Genomic DNA, 18,141 nt, shown 5'->3' with positions numbered 1-18,141 from the left:
TGCCCCTGTGTTTTGAAGGCTGTTCCCTTGTTCTTCCTGTAAATGCAAATAAATGTGGGGATGGACACTACACGGTGATTGCCCCAAGAGAGTCCCTCTACTCTTTTCATTCACTTTTACCGTAGGTAAGGCAGGTGCACAGTTGTGTTTCGGTGGTTTGGGGGCTGTCTTGCCCCCCCAGCTGTGCATTCAACAGACCCTTGCAATATTGACGTGTCATATTAAAATCAGCCTTTAATTAAATGGGGTGGACAATGCAGATAACCACTCTAAGATGGTAATTGGTAGTTAGAGATTGTCCCCGACACCTTTGGTTTAAGTCCTGATCTATGCCCATACTCTTTGACCAACCATGGATGTGGCAAACCAGATGTTTGCTTCGGTTTTTAGGAATGATGGGAGGGGCAAGGAATGGGAAGAACCCCTTTGGCTGGGTTTCTCAGGCCTGTTGAGAGGGATGCTATTGTCACCAGATCTGTGTTTTTGTAAGGAGTCTTAAAGTTCTGGGTGTATCCTTTTCGTACGCTTTCATACAGTTGAAGTAATTATTCTTCTTGCACTATTCATGTTTATTGCATGCTAAAAATTGGTATTTGCTGCTTGTTTTGATTTGGGTTGTTTTAGTGCCAGCTTCCCTTTTATTTTAATTATTTTTGTTCTTGCACATTTATATACGCATGTAAATCAGAATGGGAATAAGCTAAAAGATTATGTACAGTCTCTTCTCTTGCCTTTTTTGAGATGATGTTATTATTGACTTCTTGGTAAACAATAACAAAATTAAAACAAAATAATGTGGTCAGAGTTTTCCAAACAGGAGGCACTCTTTGCGCTCCCTCTGCGTTTGGACCACAAACTTCGAACCATGTGGAGAAAAATGCTAAGTGTTGGCCAGTTCTTGGTTTAAATGAATTGGTTTTTGATTTCCAGAGCTTTGTAGCAGCGTGCTAACACCTTCCCTCGTATGCAGTTGCAGCAAATTATGCTAATCCTTTCTTTGAATTAGTTGTTCTTAAAATACTAACCTCCTAATTCCTTGATAGGATTGTGGACCTTGCACAAGCTCTAGGTATTCTCGTGCTTCATCGTGCTGTACCAAGTGTGTGATGCATGTTCTTCTACTAATGCTATTATAGTGAATCAACGCCGAGCACCCCATTCCTGGAACAAAAGCGAAACTGAACTATTGCACTGTGCCATCAAGACATTTTTGAGCATGATACGTTGAAAACGTTGACTGTCAAACCTTGGGAATAAGGAGGCAGATGTGGCTGATTTATTCAAGGATTTCTTAAAGCATTTAACTAACCTCAAGAGTTTCCAACTCTCCCAGTGGGAGAAAGTTAATGTCACTAACAGAAGAACAGAATGAACTATCTGGCCATGAGACAAAAAATGCCAGTAGATTGTCAGGCCATCTGAAGTAACTTTATGTGAATAATCCACGTTACTAGTTCTCAAAGCTAAGGGCCTGTCTCCCCTACTCCTCTGTTTACATGATTTGTTTATTCAGTATCAGCTCCCTCTGTACCATTCAAATGATACTGATTTCCCTTGGCGTACGGGGATGGAAAATCGGGCTCTTAATTTTAAAATTGCCATTCAGTGACAGGGTGACCTCTTGATTCTAAACCTATGTTTAAAAAAAAAAAAAAATCTCTACTGCTGGAATATAAGCAAATTTTTTATATATATATAATTTTTTTAATCCTAAGCCAAGACTTTTATCTAGCTGTAGCTGAAACAGCAATGTCTAGGAATTTTTTTTCACCATGCAGTAACTATCTGTAGTTTCTACCTGCATTTTATATGCCAAATCTATTATTTTTGTTTGTATCGTCTATGATGCTGGCTTTAATTCGCTTGCAGTGGTTCAGCGTTACAATAATCTTGGTAACAGAGTGAAGCTTTTAGCTGTTGTAACTTTTTAAATAAGGCGGCTGGTTCTGGGTTTGGTGGGTCTTCATTCTCCAGGGAAGGATGGAAGGGAATGAAGCGGTGTCCGTAGAGAGTGTAGAGCAGCAGCGAACGCTGGGAGCCCAGTTTTCAAATCAGGACATCGAGGTGCTTCCCAGGTGAGGAGGACCTGGGTGTCTGCAGAACCAGTTGGGATAAGTGGGCAGCTTCCACTTGGCTCCAGGGGTTGGAGCCAGCCCTGACTGTGTCATTAATGGTGAATTGCGAGGCAGGAGGTGAACGTGGGAGTGTGGATTCTTGTGAATAACACCCATCACTATAGTCTGTTCTTTACTCAAAAACCCCCTCCTTTTGCTTGTACTCGCAGCTAATTGGAAAGGTGTCTGCAGGCTTGAAAATTGGGCTCTTTATAGAAAAAAGACTTCTGTGGGACTATGAGGAGTCTGAAACGTTTGCTACTTATCCGCAGAGCTTCTGTGCATGGAAAGCCAAGTCTGTGGTAATAAATTACTACATTGGAGTTGGTAACACAGTCATTTTGCTTTTCCATTGGAATTTCCCACTGCAAATTTGTACAGTGAATGGGAGCCATAGAAGTGCTCAACTTTTGAAATAAGCTCTGAGAATGTGCCGTTTAACTTAAATTCTGCACAGAAACTCTCCTTTCCTTGTGTTCTTGGGCTAGTTTTGTGTTACCTTTTTGCCCTATTGTAGTTATTCTTTACTACTTTCCTTGGTCTGAAACCAATTCATTTTTTATAAGCATCAAGGCGGAGACCACAGGGTTCAGATTACACTTCTACTTCGGAGGAGGAATATGGCTCAAATCACAGCTCCCCTAAACACAAACGCTCCCATACTTCAACAGCCACACAGACACCGAGGCTACGTGGCTCCGGGCTGAGCAAGCAGAAGCACAACAGCAGAGAAACGGATGATGATGAAGATTTTGATGACCACCCTGACCCTTACAACTTCATGGCACAAACAGCAGAGATAGCAGAAATAGCCAGGTGAGGTGGGGCTTTATGGATTTGTGTATTCAAGCCTCGTGTTGAAAATGGGTTGTTTTTTTTTTTCCTTGGTGTTCAAATCACACCCAGTTGTGGAGGTGGAAGGAGGGGTGCTCTCCCCTGTTGTTTGTGTGCCCCCCCATCCCCTTCATATCTGAACTTCGACTTGTTCAGAGTTGGAAGGTTTTCATGAAGCTTTACAGCCTGTGCTAGGATGTGCTGGTTGTACCTTTTCCCTAGAAAATGCCAAACTGCAGGGCGTTCTATCTCGGTTTGTCTCTTGTTCAAGCTGTGGGTGGGTCTCCTCCTGGAGCTCAAAGTCTGTCAGAAGATGTAACTGTCTATAACCTGCTTATCTCTGCTTTCTGCTGGAGCTCACTGTGTGTGCGGGACCAGTTGGTGTGAATTGTCCTAATTCTCTGCAGAGGAAGTCAAAGGGATTAGCGAAGACCGAATATGTAAACTGTTGAAGCTGCTTTGCCCGAAGGTGGTGAGGGAGCAGTAAGCAGTTGCTGCAGGGCAGAAACCTTTCTTCATGGCACAACTGAATCCAAATCTGTCTGAGCCCGGTGTATAAATGAGTTGTTGCTTTGCTTGATGTCCCTGGATATGGGACCTATTGTGTACTGGTGGTCTGATGGTTGCCTAGAGGACCTCGGCAGTAAAGCAAATAGATTCTTTTTTTAAACAGTGGCATTTGAGGTTTGACATCTCTAATATGCAACTGTGTTATGCCAACTTTCCAGAAATACTGGTCTTCCATTGTACTGGCCATACTTGAAATACTTCTGACAGAGGAAGCTGGCTGCTTCTGGTCGGCATTTCCACGTCACCGTCACCCCTATCGCTTGCCACATTGATCTCAAAAAGGCTTTTCTTGCCTGAATGTTGCTGTCAGCCTTCAAACCAGGCTGCATTACCTGTGCCGCATGGAGCCTGTGTGCGGGAGATGCCCGCTTCCCTCCCGGCAGCGTTCCCGGCGCGGGAGAGCACTCCGGGATGCAGCAGCTATAAATAAGTGGTTGCATCAGACTTGTCTGGCCTTGCACGATGCAGGGCTCGGTCACAGAGTCTGCTCTGTAATTGCAGTTCTGATTTCCGTTGCTGCTCCCAAATTAACTGGGAGGGGTTTAGAGGAGTCGGAGAGAGTTAAAAGGGAAAATGCCCCTTGTTTACAGTGAGTGAATCATATAATGGATGCGTTTGGTGACAGCTCTATCCAAACCAGCATGCATAGGGGGCACCTTAGGCAGGCAGATCAAACTGCTTTTTATTAACTCAATTATGCATTTTTCTTTCCAAGGAAATGTTTTGATGAACTGACAGTTTTATTACATTGCTTGGTTTTTCAAATTAAAAAAGGAAGTATCTTTCAGATGAAGCTAGCTAGCTGGGAAACGATTTTTTTTTTTTTTTCTCTTAGAAGCTTTTCTTTAGAATTACTACAACAGCTACTTTTGGTCTGAAGGGTGGTTTTTTTTTAAGCTCTGCTAGCAGCAATCCAGAGACTTAGAAACTGGTTTTGAGATCTAGAGCGAGTAGAGCAGAGTGCTGCAATTGCTGAGTGTTAACTGGGCACCTGTCAAGGGGCTTAAAGACTTGGTTTCTGAAAACCAGATCCCTCTAAGTTATGCCGTGCTTACCCTGGTAATCCCTCAGCCCTTCCGGAGAATGCGGAGGCGTACTTTGATTTACAGTCTATAAACCACAAAGGAGAAGGAAAGAGAGTTTGAAATCTTACTATTAAAATAATAAAGAAAAAAGCTTTTCCTTGCACAGGCTTTAAAGGGAAAAGAAAGAAGTCTCAAGAAGCAAACGTGGCTATTTACTTCCTTTTTTTTTTTTTTTTAATAGAAGAGTGGATGGTTGAGGGAGCAATAACATAACGCTTCTTTATGGGTTGTCTCCAATACTTTCTGGTAGTGTGTAGTCACTAGAATTTGCCTCTTATCAAATCTCTTCTTTGAAGCTGGGTTCAAGAGGGGAATGGATGTTTTGTTCGTCTTACATGCAGCCAGAGTATCCTTTGGCACCCTGCCAAGACACCTCCCCCCAAAAAACCTGCTTTTCCTCACCTCTGCAGAGATTGTAATTCGCACAAACTTATTTTTATATTTTATGAGCGTGAGGCTTGTTGTGTCACGTGTCCTAATGGCTCTGCTACCTGCCCTGTACTTCAGACTCAGCCAGACCTTGGTGAAGGACGTGGCCATCCTTGCTCGAGAGATTCACGATGTTGCTGGAGATGGGGACTCGCAGAGTTCATCAGGGACGGGACCGAGCACCTCCTTCAGCTCTGTGCCCAACACTCCTGCTTCTACCATATCGGCGAGAGAAGAGGTAAGAACCCAAACGACAGAAATCTCTGCCTCCGAATGCGAACAAGTCTGCAGGGTACGGTTGAGGTGGAAGATCAGGGCAGCGTCCCCAGTTGCTGCAGCACTTAAAAAACCTCACCCTTTGCCCCCCCCCCCTAAAAAAACACCAGCAGAAAGACTGAAGACTGACTGCAGTCTGTTTTGGGTGCTCTTTATTTTGCCCTCCCCTGTGCCACAGTCAGCCTTGCCAAGAGGCGGGAGCGGGCTGCATGGGTCAAGAGCTGTACTGGATCTGGGCAGGTTTGGCTTTTGTTGAGGGCTCCTTACTGTGCCTCTAGGAAGCAGGAGGGGTCCTAGTGTCAAAATGTTAGATTCCTCATGTTATTTCCCAAGGATTTCATGGCCTGTAGTTGGACTTTGGTCCCTGAAGTTTGTATCTGAGGAACAGGATGGGGCAGGCGTGCTGTGCTGTGCTGCAGTACCAGGGAGCCAGAGCCTCCCTCCTTGTTTCAGACAAGGCCCTGATGATGTGCTCTGGCTGCATGCTCTGTATGAGCTGAGTATTTTGTACCTCTGCTGCGTCCTTTCTGCCAGGGCTGTTGAAACGTTGTGCAGATGTTACTTGAATCCCTTCCCTCTGACGGTTTATTGACGGGCGAGGGCTGGGACGCTGCTTTCCAGCCAACAAGGAGGGCAAGGAAGGAGGTAGGTAGGTTGGGACATGCTGTCCTTCAGCTCTTCAGTGAAGCTGCGGCTTCCTCCTGGACTGTGTAACACAGTTTGTCTGAAATGGGGAGGAGAGAGGTGGTTTCTTCATTTGGCTCACCAGATCAGGGACTCAGCTCAAACTTGGCGGCAAGGTCACCAGGAGGCTCCAGCTGCTAAACCAAAATTGCTTTTGGTGCTGTTTAAATCCAAATTCCCTCCTGTCTACCGCCAGCTTTGGGCTTAAAAAAAATACACAGCTTTCTCTGTCTGTTCTTCAGATGGGCCTCTCTGCCCTCTGTTGTCTTTGACTTTTGTGGGAATTGCAGACCTGTCCTAAGCAGGGCTCGAAGCTGAGGACCTAACCTGTTCCCCTGCCAAGAGCGTAGCTGGAGGCCCTGTGACCCTGCCGCGTTCATCACTGAAGGTGCAAAGCAGAAGTTTAGGGAGATACCCAGAAGATAAGGCGAGTGTGGCCGTGGTTGTGTTAAACCAAGGTTAACTGCAGCCTGCTCAGGGAGGGATTGTTTTCCTGGAGGCTGTTAGGAGCCACAGTGCACAAATGTGCCATAACTCCAGGCTCTGAGATAACGTGTTTTTATTGCTTTGTTTCCATGCAAGTGCCACACCTGCAAAACTGCCTTTTGTGTTATTCTTTTTGAGAAGTTAAGGTGACAAATCTGCCTGCCTTCTGACTTGCAAACGCAAGGTTTGCTGTGGGTTGGCACTAACTGGTGCTTGGCACCACTTCCTTCCCAAAAAATCAGTGTGCCTATGTTTTTGTCGGGTGCCACTGAAGGGTACGGCCATAAGTCAGCTCATACAGAGGGATGTCCTCTGCTGCTAGAGGAAGGACGCTGCAAAACACAGTGTTTGTGTGAAATGATGGGCCCCAGAAGCACATGGTTGTGATGCTGAACGGCAGGATTGCAAAGCCAGGATTGCTCTGACCCAGGCGAATCGAGGGTTTCTCCGCAATGTGGCTTTGCGGTGCTGCCGTGTGCTGTGAGGGACGTGCCACCCAGCCCCCTCGCAGTGGTTTTTGAGATCTTACAGTGGTGTGAAGGAAGAAGCCTTCAGGAGCCTGTCAAGATGGATCAGGAGCCATAACCGTTGGTGTGTTCAGCCAGTGTTGGCTGAAATCACTGTAAAGGCTTTTAATTAGACTCCTCCAGACAGGCTTGGGCAGCACTGTGATTCCAGCTGGGCCAGCGGCTGGGAGGCCTCTGAGTTACACCCAAAACGCCACCAATGCATCAGTGGAGCTGCTGTATGTGACCAATAGCCAGGAACAGGTTAAATCAGCAGGACTTTCTACTGGCGATGATAAGATGTAGAGCTGAATCCTGAATAACTTGGGCTCCTGAACTGTGCATCTCGGGGGCCACGTTATGAATGGGAGCAATATAAAGTGATGTGGGTTTAATAAACACACATCTCGTCTTCAGAACTGGAGTGGAACCAGCGGGAACGCTTCCCTCGGTCTGGGTGCTGCTGAATCTGTGCTAAAATAATTATTTTGGCTTAATGCAGGGAAGTTGGTAGGAAGTGTCTGAAGATCAGTGTGTGTGATGCTAAACACTGTGAATTTTGTGGGTGTTTATTAAACAACTTTATATTAAATAGGAAAGGAGATAGTGATAAGAAATAGCTACTATCGTTATAACAGTAATGTATTGAAAGATCTCATAAAAGGAAATAAGTGAATAAGAAGTGTTTGCTGTGTGTGACTGTCTTATACTCCTCTGGCTCTTGCAGTGCTGTATGCCATTCTGCTAGGTCCTATTTTTCTACTACTAAATATTTATTCTAATGAAGTAGGGGGAAATGCAGGAAAAATAAGGGCTGATGCCAGAATTGCTTTTGAGGGTTTAATGCCATACTAGAAGTGTCACTTTGGACCAGTGTGTAGCACAGCATTTCTCAGCATCAAATGAATTGCTTTTTAAGTTACTTTCGTGATGAAGCTTGGTTAAAGAGTAAAATCATGAGTGTTCTCTTAAAAGCTAAGATGTAGCCTTAGATTTAAACCTTATTCTTCATGTTCTGTCCTTTCAGGTCCAGTGTTGGCTTGGGTGTTCGCCAGGGAGGTTTTCAGTTTCCCTAGTGCATGTTTGGGATGTTTTTGTTTGTTTTTGTAGCCTCGGCTGTATAGTTTATAATAACCTGGATTCTTGGCATACTGAGCTAAATACTGCTACAAATTAAGCAAAAAAAAAAACCTCCAAACCAAACAAAAAAGAGGTCTAGCAAGGGTAAGACCTTTGTGATCCCTGTTTACCAAAATCATGGTTTCTTTAGGATGCCTTGGGTTGTGGGTTTGTACATCTTAAAAAGCTTAGAGCCAGCTTTCTGCAGAGCCAAGCAGTCAAACTGAAGGCTCAGCTGCTGCCAGAGGAGTCAGTCAACTGGGTCATCCCAAATCATGGGCCACTTCTGCAAAATTTAGCCAAAATTTTTTTGGCTGGTATTTTTTAAAAGTTGATAATGATGCAGCAAAAACTTAAGAGCCCAATTATGTTCATTAAGTTGTTGTTTAACGTACTGGGTATGAGTGTTGGCGTGGTGAGAGGAAATGCTTAGAGGTGTGACAGAACAGAAAGCATGAGAACAGACCAGGTCACATTGAAAATCTCCTGGTGATGAGGGAGCAGGTGCTGCCCTCAGGTTGTTTCCAACTGGTTGTGCTGGGAACTGCTGGACTTTAGCAATATCTCATTCCCTTCTGACGCTGTTACACCGCTGCAAGCAGCCTAACTTACTGTTTCTGCGCTTCACGAAAGGATGCTTAAAAAAAAAGCGAAGCTTATGAGCTAAACATTTTGGCTGTTGTGCCCCTGCACCATAATATCTCATGCCTTCTGCCTGTGTATAACCAAAGTGCTATTGCGTAGGGTATGAGGAACCTGGACCTTGGATGGCACATGGTTTCCTCGCAAGGGCCATGTGCTTTGCCAACCAAAGAGCCTCCTGGGCTGTACGTTCAGCCTGTTCTCTGTGCTCAGAGGAGTTTGGGATTTCTGCTGGAAATCTGCAGGATGCCACTCAGCACAGGCTGTTTTGAAGTAACTGGGGAGCTGCCCGAGACCACCTGTGCAGAACTGGTTGGTGACCAGGACCTCCACAGGCTTCAGTGCATGCGGGGGGTTGGGCATCAAGTGCTGGTCCTCAAGAATGCGCTTTTGGGAATGTCAACCCAAAATAACACCAAACCACGTGTTCTCTTTGATACTTGCTGTCACAGTCATTCACTAGCATTGATCTCTTTGTTTCTGTTTTAACACAGATTGCTCGTAGATCTTTTCGGCTGGCATATCCATCTCAGGTGCACTTTCCATCCCATTATTTTTGTATCTCTGTCTTGTCACTGTTATTTTCCTCCCCTTCTTTTAGAGTTTTTGTCAGTCAGTCAACCAAACAGGAGTAGATGTCTTGCCTTTTCTGTTCTTCCTGTTAATTATTTGCATTATCAGTGGTTTTGTATTGCTTTTTCACCTCTTCCATGTGTTACTGAATGGTTACTGGTTAATTTTTAATGTGGCTTTAATGTTGCATTGATATATTAAAACATAAGATATAGGAAAACAGGGCCTTTTTGAGTTGGAGCCTAAATTTAAAAAAGGCAAAGATATACTTCTCAGCTACATGCTCAAGTCTCAAAATTATAAAGTGGAATAGCCCCACTGAGTTTCATAGGATGACTCCAGTGGGTAGATGCTTGCAGGATTGGGGTCTGGTAATTTGCTTAGGAACCCATACCTGTCTGAACAAGTCTTAAATGAATTAGTGTTCTTCTGAGACTTGCCTTGAAAATCTGCAATACCTGCAGTGAGTGCCTGTGTGCCTCCTTCCCTACTAATTTTTTAATGACTCATTACTCATTATTTCCAAGTTGGTGCAGCACATTCCAGAAGCAAGTCTGAACTACCAGAAAGTGCCTCCGGGATCTGTGGAACTGAAGGATTTTGACCAAAATATGAATGATAATAGAGAAGAGGATCCCTCAAGAAAAACAAGGACAAGAAACCGTGAGGAGGCAGGCCATCTTTTTCTTTACTTCATATATGACATTGCTTTAAGCTGCAGTATGTATACCTGTTCTTGCTAAGCTGCCAAAGGAGGCTACTAAAAAAAAAAAAAGGACTTCTCAGGAGCCCTGACAGTATAGAAACTGTGTTTAAAAAAAAAAAAAAAAGGGGAAAAAAAAAAAGGAACAGAATCATTCTTCTTGCCAATGCTGACTGGAAATTTCCTCTCTTGTGTATAACTCCATTAAAACCTGAGGCTTGGTCACTTGTCTGGGAGGAGGCATTTGGTGTCAGAGCCCACTTAGGCTATTTCAGTGCTCTTTTAAAGAAAAACGCAAAAATCTCAACTTCGAAATCTGCAGCACCCATAGTTTAATGGCAAGAAATCATGGCATGAAAAGAGTTGTTCCTAACCAATAAAGGCACCTTATTTTTCTGCAGTGAGTGTGCTGGTCAGAGCTGCCCATACAGCAGTAGTGGCAGGATCATAGAATCAGAATGGTTTGGGTTGGAAGGGACCTTAAAGATCATCCAGTTCCAACCCCCCTGCCATGGGCAGGGACACCTCCCACTAGACCAGGTTGCTCAAAGCCCCATCCAGCCTGGCCTTGAACACCTCCAGGCATGGGGCATCCACAGCTTCTCTGGGCAACCTGTTCCAGTGTCTCACCACCCTCACAGTAAAGAATTTTTCCTAAGATTTAGATTAGATCTCCCCTCTTTTATGTTAAAACCGTTCTGCCTCGTCCTATGGCTCCCCTCCCTGATCAAGAGTCCCTCCCCAACTCTCCTGTAGCCCCTTCAGGTACTGGAAGGGGCTTTAAGGTCTCCCTGGAGCCTTCTCTTCTCCAGGCTGAACAACCCCAACTCTCTCAGCCTGTCCTCTCAGGAGGGGTGCTCTGAGCATCTTTGTGACCTCCTCTGCACCCATGTCTGCACCTTATGAGGAGTTTCTGCAGCTGGGCTCGAGTGCCGTGGCACAGCTGGATTGCTGTCTATGCAGCGAGCTGTTTGTCCCGCGTTGTTCCCTCCAACGTGTGCGATTTGATGCAGTTCTTCTGGAACTAGAGAGCAGGGTAACCCAGAAATCACTGGGTTGATTTCTGGCCTGAAGGAAGCCTGGCCTGAAACCTGAGGCTGGGAATGGTGTTGGAGTGAAGGCTGTAATGGGGTGATGGTGACAGGGAGCAGAGGAGCAGGCTGTTGCTTCTACTGGCTCTGGTTGAAAAGGAAGAGCTGGGGCAGAGGCTCTGGGGAGGCAGGAAGGGATAGCCAGGCTCCAGGACAGTCACTCTGCTGCTCCGGAGGGGAACTGTGACTCAAAACGGGTGATGTAGGGGAACTTTGGCTGAGCCACCAGTGTCCCTGTCCTGTCCTGTGACTGGCCTGAAGCAATTCCTCACTCCCCTGGAGAGACACGCCAAGGCTGAATAAAAGATGCAGGTTCAGTGCCTCTCAGCTGATCTGGGCTTTCCTGGCAGAAGCCTGGGGCTCCATTTGAACCACAGAACTTGACTATTTGGGGTTTGGTGGGTTTTTTTGTTGTTGTTTTTAATAAAGCAGAATGTAACGTGGTGGGATGTTACATGGATGTGAAGGTGGCTTGGACTCATATAAATCGCATTAGATGGTTTCAGTGAGACTGCTTGTGGGACTTCTTGTGTTCTGATTTGGCTTTTTGGGTTTTTGCAGGGAGGGAAGATACCTGTGAGGCTTGGAAAGTCTTAAGCTTTTTCTTTCAGAAATGCTTAAATAGTTATCTTACTGCAGACAACTTGGTCCCTTTGTAAAAAAAATAAATTTGAATAAGTTAATATTAATCTTTTTGCCCAAGTGCTGCAACAAAGCTCCATGTCATCTTAATCTCCGTTGAACTTCAAATGTCATCCCCAAAGATAAACGTGTTTCAGTGGAGATTGTTAACTGTAAAAATTTCCAGTTTTGTAATATGCCGCTTCTGTTGAAAGTTCTCTGATCTGCCCTTATATTTCAGGTAATCTTTGACAATCTGATGTTGAACCCTGTGTCCCAGTTATCGCATACAATCCGTGAAAATACAGAAAACCTAGCTGAAAAAATGAAGTAAGTAACTTTTTAGCCCTGGCCTGAAATGTTGACTTGCTGCTGAGCTTGTTGGCTTGTGGAAGATAATGCATCATTGTCTTGGAAAGTTTGTTTTGTTTGGCCTTTGGAATTTTACTGCTGGATTTGTAATGCCTGTTGATGCCTTAACTTTGAAATGTTGCTGGTGAAAAGCGTTAGCAGAAAATGTATTCCTGTTGGTGGCATGTCTCCTCTTTCCTCCCCTCTCCTAAGGCTCTCAGAAAGCTTGCAGGTCACCAAGGCTTGTGAAAGCTCTTCAAAGCATGTTGGTGCTCTAGGAGACGTCAGTTAGGGAAGGACTTTGGATTGTTCCTATGTCAGCTGAAAGGCGCTTTGTCTGACCCCTAATCCATTAATCTCCTTTGTTGCCACATCTTGTGATAATTAAGTCTTTTAAACAAGCAGCTTTTGGATGGCAATTTTAAGACCTGCTCAACTTTTTGTGCTGCAGGATTCTGTTTCAGAACTCGGAAAGGACCTGGGAGGAGATGGAGGCCAAAATTAATTCAGAAAATGAAGTGCCAATCCTGAAGACATCAAACAAGGTAAGACCATGCGAACAAGTGAAATTTTGAAGGCTGGCATCCATGAAAGCTTTGTAAGAAACCAAAATAACAAGCTTTGGCCCTTCTTAAATCCATTTCTGTGATTTCTAGTCTATTTATGTGAACTGCTGGGTTTTGTTGCTGTTTAAGTGTGACAAAGTGAGTTCCTCCAGGTGTTGTGTTGTGTTTCACCAAACTCTTCCCCTCTTCCCTTTGTGATTCATCTTCAAAGACCCAGTCCTGTAACATATGTTCAAGTTCAGGGTCATTAGACCTCTTTTAAACATCTACCAAAGCATCGCCTATGGTGTGATTCCCACAGCTTCAGTTGGAGACAGGTGTTTCTCATCAATGTTTGTTTTCTTCACCTGTAACAGTTCAATAAGAGGGCAATAAAAAAGCTTCAGCCCTAGGGTGGCGTTTGTGCTCTCATCACCTCTTTATTGTTAGTTACAGAGACTGTCAGCAGGGATTTAAGTACAGTAATGGACCCGGCAGTATATATGTGGCCACTTGCTTTGTCTGGTCTAGAAGTTGAGCTTGCAAATGTGCATTTGGTATTAAGGAGGATGTGGAGGAGCTTTTGAGCCGTTAATCTGGCTCGCATTTCAAATCAAATCCACAGCGGCTATGAACTAGGAGGTATAGTAGCACTGGGTGAAAAGATGTAGAGGAGAGGTCCCTATGCAGTGACCAGAAGCACCTAGATACAGATCATAGAATAGTTTGGGGTGGAAGGGACCATTAAAGGTCATCTAGTCCAACTTCCTCCCCAATAAGCAGGGACATCCTCAACTAGATAGGGTTGCTCAGAGCCCTGTCCCTCCCTCCAACCTGACCTTGAATGTTTCCAGGGATGGGGCATCTACCAACCCCCTGGGCAACCTGGGCCAGTGTCTCACCACTCCCATTGTAAAAAAATTTCTTCCTTACATCCCTAAATCTTCCCTCTTGTAGTTTAAAGCCTTTGCCCCTTGTCCTATCACAAACGGGCCTTGCTACTAAAAAGTTTGTCCCCATCTTTCTTATAAGCCCCCTTTAAGTATTGAAACACCACAGAATTAAGTCTCGCTGGAGCCTTCTCTTTTCCAGGCTGAACAAGCCCATCTCTCTCAGCCTGTCCTCACAGCAGAGGGGCTCCAGCCCTCGGAGCATTTCTGTGGATACTACTTTTGTCTTTTCCATTAAATAAGTGATGTTGGAACTGACTTTGAATCTTCTTGATCAGATAAGGCAGAGGGAACAAGACTAGATTCCTGTGTCATTTAAGTGCTTTGTTGCTTAATTTTCCATTCTGGTGCTTTTGTTTCCAGGAAATCAGTTCTATCCTGAAGGAGCTCAGGAGAGTTCAAAAACAGCTTGAAGGTTGGTCACATAAAATCTTCTTTTTGTCTCTCAAATGCCAATAAGCTGCACAAAATAAAATAATGTGGCTTGATTTGCCAGTGAAAGCTAGGAGAGGATGCAGAAGTTCGGTTTGTTAGCACAGTGCTCTCTGATGAGTGCATATGGAATGAACAGTAGATTTATCTTGTGCTGCCAATTTTTGAGAAAAATTGTTGACTTTTGCAATGTGGAAGCTGTTGCTGTGGAAATGCTTTGTTTGTGGTAATTAGCGTATTCCCGTAAGATGAACTGGCAAAGGTCTGTTCTTCTGAAATAATATTTAGCAGCTCGTTCAGCCAATAAACAGTGCTGTGCTTTTGGGGCTTGAATTTTTCACGTAGAGCTCTGTGCAGCAGGAGAGGCAAGACGAGCTCTTGTATCATCTAGAAGCTTAATAAAGACATATAGAAACATACAGGTGTTGTTTTGGGCTCCTGCTCAAAGCTCGTTATTTGGCTGCTGTAGCTGTCCTTCCCAATTCAACCAGGAAGTTGAATATCATAGAATCATAGAATTGTCTGGGTTGGAAGGGACCTTTAAGATCATCTACTCCAACCATCAACCTAACTCTGATAAAACACCATCACTAAACCATGTCACTAAGCACTATGTCAACCTGTCTTTTAAATATCTCCAGTGATGGTGCCTCAACCACTTCCCTGGGCAGCCCATTCCAGTGCTTCATAACCTCATAGCTTCAGTTTGGGAGAGGTTTTGCTTATTAAAGCTGCTTAGGCCTGAAGGTATTAATGAAGAAAATATCATGACGAAAATGTACATGAGTACTGCATTCAAAATGACGGCAGCAACCTTCTGTTGAGAAGCTCTGCTGAAGGCTGCTGATGTGTCTGTGTGTGTCTCATTTCTTTTTTTCTTTTCTTTTTTCTCTTCCCTTTCCCCCCCCCAGTCATAAACGCTATCGTTGACCCTACTGGAAACTTGGATGTAGTTGCCAGTAACAAAGCATCTGCTGCTGCTAAACAATCCACAGCCAATAAAGTCAGGACTGCTAACGCTTCTGGGTCCACGCTGGAGACTTTGTCCCCAGCACAGATGAGAGGCTACACGCAGAAATCGAACTGTGGGTCTTCTACCTTACAAGAGTCGAATTTCATTCCAGATGGGGAGAAATACGTGATCTGATACAATATTTTGTATTGCTGTCCTGTTGTAATCTACTGTCGCGTTAGTGTTGTGTATGAGTGGTTTGTGGACAGTTTGTGTGGAGCAGTTGTTTAGATTGCTAACACGTTGCACAGAAAAAGAGATAAAAGAATCAAATCTATGCTGTGAGGGTGAATGGAAAGTCTGTGTATGCCTTTTAAACAAGACTAGCACTGTGGAGCAGCACATATTCAGCATAGAGGTAAACTGATTTTTAGAAAATTACTCAATTCTTCCAGTGTGCCATAAGAAAGCAGGCTTTGCATCCGCTCCGTTCAATGCTGCCGAAGCAAAAGTGTTCTTGCATTGGCCTGTTTATAATTATTCAGTTGTAACGAGGCGCAATTTAAAAACACTTCTTTTGGTACTCTGGTTTGGTTTGGTTTTATTTGTTTGATTATTTTTTTTAAAAAAACACTTTTTCTGGTATTGTATTTGTTTGATTATTTTTTTTTTTTAAGTGTACAAGTGAAGCATTACAACTCTGTTGGAGTCAACACGCAAATCCAACAGGATGATCGTGCAATATCAGGGGTTTCCGGCAGAAACTCTTAGTGCAGTTGTGTAAGAAATCCTTTTCAGCCGTTGTAAAAAGGCAACCACACTGCAGTTGTGCATCCTTTTTTTTTCAGTCCAAAAACCAAAACAAGACAGAATAAACCCTTTGTTTATCTCCTGGGAAAGTGTAAAAATTAATAATGGCGTAAATGTAAAGACTACTAATACAGTTGCTATTTTTGATGATGTTTCAGGCCTAAAGTTGGGGTAGGTACAAAAAAAGACAGATTTTACAGTTTAGCTTGCCAAATTTTCATGATTTCGGTACAAATGCTGTCTTTAAGCTGCGCTTTTTTTTTTTTTTTAAATATACAATCTTTTTACAATGAACTACAAATGCTCTTGGCTGGGCCAAAGACTAAGATGTTTGCAATTTAGCCTAATTGCTAAGAAAAAACATCTGTTCCAATGGCTCATGTAATAAACTTAATTATTGCACAGTTGCTGTGAACTGGTGTTGACTTGACAGCACTGAAAAAATAATGGCTTAAATGTAGCTCCACCTTTACGGCTTAGTTCTGTTATGAATTTTTTTCAATGCAAAAGTGCTTGAGGACCACCTTTCCGTGGTATTCTTCAGAAACTGTTCAACAGTATCAAGCGCTTGGTATATTTGGGATTTTTATCTGGATTTTATTTTTGGACTGTTATAATCCTAGAAACACTAAGGATTATGTGCAGTTGCACTGAGCGATTTCTTGTTTAAAAAACGTTGGGTTTTGTCTTCTGTCTTTCAGTTTAAACCACAAAACACTAAGCAATTCTTGTTGCTTTAAGAGCAAAAGCTTTGGTTTTGAGGGCACCTCTTCCAGATGTGTTTGCTCCCAGTTTTTTTTCTGTCTTGTATTGATTCCTTTTTCATTCTTCTTGGTCAATAAGCAGTAATCGGGTAAAGGAATTCTTTTGTAGCTGTGGAGGATACGTTTGCTGGGAAAGGTGAGCAGATGAATTCCACTTTGCCCTCACACAGTGTGTAGTTTAACCGGTGGAAATGGTTTTCCCACGCTTGACTGCTTCTTGTGACTTCATATTTTGGGATGGGTGGCAGATTCCTTAGTTTAGCTTCAGTAGTTCCCTGAGCTTTTCTGCTAGAATGTTGTAACAGTGGGAACCTGTAAAAATAATTGAAATAAGTAGGGATGCTCACAAAGTGTTTAATCTTACTAGCAAAGCCCGTGATTGCTTTCCTGGTGAAGCCAGTGGGAGCTTTTTAGCAATTTCAGCAGAAAAAGGATGGGTCCCTAAGTTGGGAGTATGCCAACAGGCCGTTAGTTTCTTTTAAGCGTGCAAGATGCTGGCTGGTAAACAATAGGTACAAATATCCTTCTGAGATTTCCAGTAGGTTCTAACACTCATCTGCTTGTGTGGAGATGCTCTTCTGTGAAGAAATCTGCTGGATTTCACATAGATGAATGCAGAATAAAAAAAAAAGAATTTGCCCTCCATGTTCTTCTGCCTGTAATATATGCACTATCTGAATGTGTTTATTCAGTCGTTTATTCTGATCTGTCTTCTCTTGAAATACCTGACTGTGTCCTTGATGAGTATCGTAAGTGGTGGTATCATTCCTGACATATAAGACACAATATTTCAAGCCCTTCTTGCTTAGGGTTTGAAGCAACCAGGTGCTACCCCAACTCACCAGGAGTTGAAGGACCTTTCACAGATAAGGTGTGGATGTTAGTTTCAGTTTTGCTGTAGAGACGTGTGAATTGCTCAGACATCTGACTTTTTTTTATTTGTTACCCACACTTCCACATCTCCATGGCTATGCTCTGGTGGATTTTGTTTTTCTACAATGTGTCCTTGGCGGGACTTCTGTTTACTTTCACTTGAAAATTGCTTGATTCTTCTTTCATTCATGAACACATCAGAGATGGATTTTGTTCTTTGGTTGGTCTGTTCTGAACTTGAGAGGGTGCCCGCAGACATCTGACATCAATTAAATCAACCTGCAAAATATGGTACCTCTTCATGTGACTAATAAGGATGCAACAACTGGCCTCTGTTTGTGATTTGGAAAGGTGTGTGTGAAGGGGGAGGGAGGAGGCACAGCTTGATTCGTTTTCTCAGTGACTCAGCCAAACTATAAAATGCTTCTGTGCCCTGACACTGAACATTCAGCCTCAGCTCTTTGCATTTAAAACAGTTTTGCTAGTCAATGATGAAATGCAACATTATTTTTTTCTTGTATCCACTGCTTCTGAAGTACACCCTGCGTGCGCTTGTCAGCTCCAGAGAAGCCAAAGAGCAAGCCACCTGGCTATTACTCCTTCGCTGGTTGTTCGTTCTTAGCAGTACTGTACGCAACCACAAAAACATGCCTCTGTTTGACTCCAGTGCGACCGTAACAGACGCATGGTGGTGTAGCTGGGTGACCCAGGGTCAGCACAGGAGGTATCTG

The 18,141-nt window shown here is 43.7% G+C and overlaps 1 protein-coding gene across 1 annotated transcript in view; it reads left to right on the top strand.

Moving 5' to 3' along the window:
• CEP170B (centrosomal protein 170B) overlaps window positions 1-15,158 on the top strand; it is a 56,149-nt gene extending 40,991 nt beyond the window's left edge. Inside the window, exons 13-20 of the mRNA XM_074148769.1 lie at window positions 2,681-2,930; window positions 5,111-5,270; window positions 9,240-9,278; window positions 9,846-9,989; window positions 11,975-12,063; window positions 12,536-12,629; window positions 13,943-13,994; window positions 14,923-15,158. Of these exons, the coding sequence (XP_074004870.1) occupies window positions 2,681-2,930; window positions 5,111-5,270; window positions 9,240-9,278; window positions 9,846-9,989; window positions 11,975-12,063; window positions 12,536-12,629; window positions 13,943-13,994; window positions 14,923-15,158 (1,064 nt within the window). The remainder of the gene's footprint in view (window positions 1-2,680; window positions 2,931-5,110; window positions 5,271-9,239; window positions 9,279-9,845; window positions 9,990-11,974; window positions 12,064-12,535; window positions 12,630-13,942; window positions 13,995-14,922) is intronic.
• The last annotated feature ends 2,983 nt before the right edge of the window (window positions 15,159-18,141 follow it).

This window comes from Numenius arquata, chromosome 6 (genome assembly GCF_964106895.1).
Source record: "Numenius arquata chromosome 6, bNumArq3.hap1.1, whole genome shotgun sequence".
NCBI lineage: Eukaryota > Metazoa > Chordata > Aves > Charadriiformes > Scolopacidae > Numenius > Numenius arquata.
The sequence above is the reverse complement of the archived record's forward strand: the minus strand, read 5'-3'. Positions and strand labels throughout refer to the sequence as shown.